Source organism: Branchiostoma floridae, chromosome 19 (assembly GCF_000003815.2).
Source record: "Branchiostoma floridae strain S238N-H82 chromosome 19, Bfl_VNyyK, whole genome shotgun sequence".
Lineage (NCBI taxonomy): Eukaryota > Metazoa > Chordata > Leptocardii > Amphioxiformes > Branchiostomatidae > Branchiostoma > Branchiostoma floridae.
In genome coordinates this window covers 1,481,712-1,486,846 of record NC_049997.1, presented here as the reverse complement: position 1 = coordinate 1,486,846, position 5,135 = coordinate 1,481,712, and the positions used below count along the sequence as shown (strand labels likewise).

Below are 5,135 nucleotides of genomic sequence, written 5' to 3'. Positions count from 1 at the left end.
CGAGCGGATGTTCCCGATCGCTGATCACAAATTCGGCGGCAAAATCTTCGATAAAAAACACACCAAAACCTCTTCAAAGCGGATTATTTGACAGAGAACTCCTTTTTTTCAGTGCTGTGCCGTTAAATTCTTTATATACACTGATATAAACATAGCCAAACACGTAGTTCCTGCAAGCTCGGCCTCGCGAGGAGCCGCCAATACCTTCGTTTCCCGCCAACAGTTGTGCAAATCTTGCCTACAGTAGCCAATCAGAGACACGTATGTGCTACGTCACGTGATATTTACATACTGTTACGCAATGCTGGGTCCGTCGTCCGTAATGTAGCAGCTAAACATGGCAAAGTTTTCAGTTGAAGTTTACGCTGTATTTAACTTAAAAATACCGGGACTCGAACTTATATGATATTTTTACGTCTTGCACAATAATTATATAAAGGTAGCCCAGCCAAAAATGTATTTTTGTAGTCGATCATGGCCGGCAGCTCGCTTGTTTGATGGTTGTCTGCCGCTAGTTTCTGGCCGATGGGCGTGCTTTGCGTTGCCGAAAATAATATAACTGTTACATTGCCGCGTTCTTCGGGTTGACTTTTTGGATTGACCTTTATTTTATTAAAAGAAATAGGTATCCTGAGAATGTTTCCCCACCTCAGAACTTTTTTACTACACAGTGTCGTGAACATGATGTTGACAATTTTGCTCCGATTTTTTGCAAACGTAGCGTTACACTACCTCCCGGCCGGCGCTCGCTGAGCAGAGTTTTATCGAGGAACGCTACTTTCGTGATAAAATCTATTGCAACAACAATAATCAACAGGCAAATAAAGAGCTGATGAGCAAAATAAGTAATTGATAAAGTAAGAACAAACAACTCCACTCTTTAATAGCAAGCAGTACTTACTTAGTACGTAAATAATAATAGCAAGCAGTACCAGAAGAAAATTCGATCTACTGAAATGCAGGCAAGATCGCCGTCTCTTTCCGCTGTTCCGTTTTTGTATCGGCAAGTTACTGCGCAGCATGACGCAAATTAGTTCTCCTCCCACTAATCTGTGATGTTACCGCGGCCTGCATATGAATGGTTCGTCATTTGATAACGCTGACCAGTCAGAAATGCGGCAGTTTCCGTCAGTGACGCGTCAGAAAAATGCTGTGACGGAATAATGTCCGTCAGAAATCGTCAGTGACGCGTCAGAAATCGTCAGCGTCAGTGACGGGTGTTAACTATGGCGTGAACGCCGCTGTAAGACTGCCCAGTGTTCTTGTACTACTGAAGGCTTCTTGACAGACACTAACTAGCTTTCTATCAACACATGAACAGTATATTTTAATGGCTATCTCTTATATATCTTATAAGTCTCTTCTGTCCTCTCTCTAGAAGACTTAGGAGTTCTAATATTGCTGGATACAAGGATGGCCATGGCAGGGCTCGAAATACCACCTGCATATGCAAGTTAGTGCACGTATTTCTGGTGTCTACATGCACCTGCACCTAACCTGCACTGGTCCATGTACTGGAATTTGTACATAAATGTCCTATGATGTAGGTGTATCGTACAACTACTATCTGCATTGACTGTTACCACCTACAAATCATAAAAGAAAAAAAAAGCAATGTTTCCTGTACAATTTTAGTATGGTCCATACTTTCTAAATTCAGAGTACTGCAGGTCAAATTTTCTATGTTACCTGCACCAGTGAAGATATTCAGACAAAAGTATTTGGAGCCTGGCATGTGCATGTGCTGACACTTACCACCATGCCTGTAACAGCACTTCTCTTGAGGAATGGTCTGCTGTCCTGTAGAAATCCAGAAACACTGCGCTCCCTCACATGTCTGTAATGAGTTATCACACTGTTACAAAAGTGTTAGCTTTATGTACAGATACATGCTACATGCAGCCTGCAAAGTTCAACAATTCACTCATGGTATACGGTTCTAATTCAAAAACGAATCTTGAAGGTCTGTAATATTTCAAAAGTAACTATATCATACATATTCATAATCTATAAAGGGAGAGGTTTATGTCTATGAATATGAATATTCTATGACCACAAGAGAAGTGCATTTTCTACACAGCCAGAGGCACCATTAACATTGAAATTTTCCCCACATTTCATGTAAATGTAACACATAACTACATACAGTGAATTAGGCCACAGCAAGTAAATTTTATGGATGACATCCTATGCAGAGTGCAAAAATAACGAGATAGCCACAAAAAAACAAGATGGGTAAAAAAACAAGATGGCTAAATTTTCAAAATAGACGCCATAAATGTCACAAGATTTGAAGTGACAAAACGTGGTATCACAACTAACAAGGCATTCATTCCTGTATGAAAGAAGTGAACTAGTGTATTAAAAGTGACACTATTGTAGTAGACTGGTATCACTTGCTAAACTGGCAACTACACGCATGGCTTCCATATTGGTGGCACTTTTACAACTATCCAACAAGTTTCAATTCTGCAACTATAGTCATGGCTACCTCCCTAGTGTCACTTCGACAAGTACAATAAGGCTACAACACGACATGTTTTGCCTATTTTGGTCTATCTGACCATCCCTGAAGAGAAAAAATTCCTATTTTTCCCCTGAAATCAGGCAAAAATTAAGGAGCGTGCTGATGTCATCCAAAAAATTTATTTGCTGTGGCCTTAGTAATATTACTGCAATATCATTACAAGAGTCCTCTCTATTGTTCTGCCAGCTATTTATATAAATCAAACAAGCATTAACTCTCTAACACCCTGCTCAGTCTCTACTGCAATACTTCAGGCCCCTTCACACTTAAACCCGATCAGCACCAATCAAGCAGAACCAGCCAAATGGAAGAATTTGCAACATTTGCACCACATTCTGGTGGGAATTCCGAATGGACCATATATTCCCTTCACACCAGGCAGAATGAGCCAGAATGCCCTCTGAATGAAATTTTTGGATAAATTCTTTGGTATTCGCAGTGCATTATAGATATTCTCGCTGCATTCCAGATGCCTATTCTGGCCGCATTCCAAGTGACTCGCAGTTTCGGTTCTCCATTGAATGAGATCAGATTGTTTTGAATGATATTGGAATGCCGTAGAATGCGGTCATACTGCAGTTAGAATACACTATGAACGCTGTTCCATATTTCTCCAATTCAAATTCACCTTGAGAATTTTGCGCATGACAAAACATTTGTGCCAGCGACAGCAATGTGGGAATTTCTGATAAGAATGCACAACGAATGCCTACACAAAGAATTTTTAATAAGACGGCATTCTGGCTCATTCCCCCTCTTGTGTAAAGAGTTGTTCTGTATCTGTATCTGTATAGCCGATATAAGTGCCCTTCGGCATATCACAACAGCTTCGCAGGCACACGGCGTGACAGCAGCTGGTTATATTACACCGAAGGACCCGTCAAACCTAACTTTTGTACATCTACAATGTATCTGCAAGCGTTCTTTAAAACTACCCAGAGAAGATGCCCCTACTGTACTTGGTGATAACAAATTCCACTCTACGAGGGTTCTGGGAAAGTACGAATTTTTAAACACATCAATCCTAGGTTGGTAAGTCTGGTATTTGAAGGCATGACTGTTTCTTGTTCTTCCCACCTGAGAATGCCCCTCCTGCAGATGATGGTGTCATACAGCACACACACACCCAGCACGGTGATGCCCTGTTCCTTCACCAGCATGGCACAGCCTGCCAGCACCAGGCACAGGGTGTACTGTCTGTGGTACACCACGGGAGGGAACTCCAGACTGCTGCACACTGTAGATACACTTCTACAACACAAAACACAACATTCAGTAAGGAGCAATTGCCATCATTCTTAACCCTTAAACTGCCAAAACCGGATATATCCGGCACACATATACATGCCCTGTGTGCCGCTCCCGGATATATCCGGGACAGCGTATTCCCCTGAAGTAGCAGTAGCACACGAACCCCGGAAGTTAGGGACTTCAGCCTTGTTCGCGGGTTTCTTTTTGGAGGTCAGCGGCCAACCCTGGCACTTATAGCATTTTATAGGGCTGAAACTCTGGCACTTTAAGGGTTAGCTTGTTCATTATCAATTATAATTCAGAACTATGATAATAATTTTCCTTCATTGAAATGGACACACAATAAAATCGAACCCTTCTTAGTAAAACTGACCTTGCGTGTAACGATTTCTTGTTTGGACATAATGAGTTATAAATACAATCAATGTAGTGATAATAAGTTGTGACTAGATGTGTCAGTACTGATGTCTTACTTTGTGAAGGCCAGGAACGACAGAAGGAATAACAGCCCAGCCAGAACATCCGCTCGACCAACAATACCACTCACCTGGAACACAAAAGAAAATGTTATTGTCTTCAGTAACAATACTTCAGCTACAATACCTGAGGGTCCAGCAGCTTTACCTTTTTTCATAGCATTAATTGCTTTTGTTGTCCTAGCTCTATCAAACATCGACATAAATGTTATTCAGATTTTTGGAAGGATGGTGGGAAATTCATTCCCCTCCCAAGAAGAAACTTCCATTCTGGTATTGAAGAATGGGATGTGGAGACAGTCCTGGTCTCAAGTATTCAGACGATTTGTAAAAACAAGAAGACTAAAAGCATGGCAAATGGAAAGCATTTCCTGTGAGGCACAGTTAGAAGAACACAGTACTGACCGCTTCAGTGTGGACTGGATGAACAGCAAACATGAGGCCAGCCAGCAGGGACAGGTGGACACAGCTGAACACCACCTGTTCACACACGTACATGTACAGCACCGTCACAGCTGTGTGCAGCAGCACATTCACAGCATGGAACCCCGAGGGGTCCAGCCCTCCCACCAGGTGGTTGATTCTGGAGAAGGACGAAACTCAAGCTTGACAATTGTCTCATTTGGTTACACGAACATAAAGGCTTGGTACTGTAATAAATTTACATGCTGTATCCGTACACAAAGTTTATTTCTTACCAACAAGCTTTCGATGAGTCTTTTGGTTCTTCCTAAATTGATTTGGCCTGTAAAGCCTATGAAACTTGACCTGAGCGAAAGTGTGATGTTAGCAGTGGGTCATCATCTTATTTCGTGTATAGATATAGCATGTGAACTTCTTGCAATGTTGATAACAATCACAGTTAAATAAACATGTGGTAT

At 41.6% G+C, this 5,135-nt stretch overlaps 1 protein-coding gene across 1 annotated transcript in view; it reads right to left on the bottom strand.

The window, feature by feature from the left end:
• Positions 1–5,135, bottom strand: part of LOC118407059 (protein O-mannosyl-transferase TMTC1-like) — a gene marked incomplete at its 3' end in the record, with an annotated part of 31,751 nt that overhangs the window by 16,366 nt on the left and 10,250 nt on the right. Inside the window, exons 2-5 of the mRNA XM_035807477.1 lie at positions 4,660–4,837; positions 4,252–4,325; positions 3,605–3,778; positions 1,756–1,837 (exon numbers count right to left, since the gene is read on the bottom strand). Coding sequence (XP_035663370.1) covers positions 1,756–1,837; positions 3,605–3,778; positions 4,252–4,325; positions 4,660–4,837 — 508 coding nt within the window. The remainder of the gene's footprint in view (positions 1–1,755; positions 1,838–3,604; positions 3,779–4,251; positions 4,326–4,659; positions 4,838–5,135) is intronic.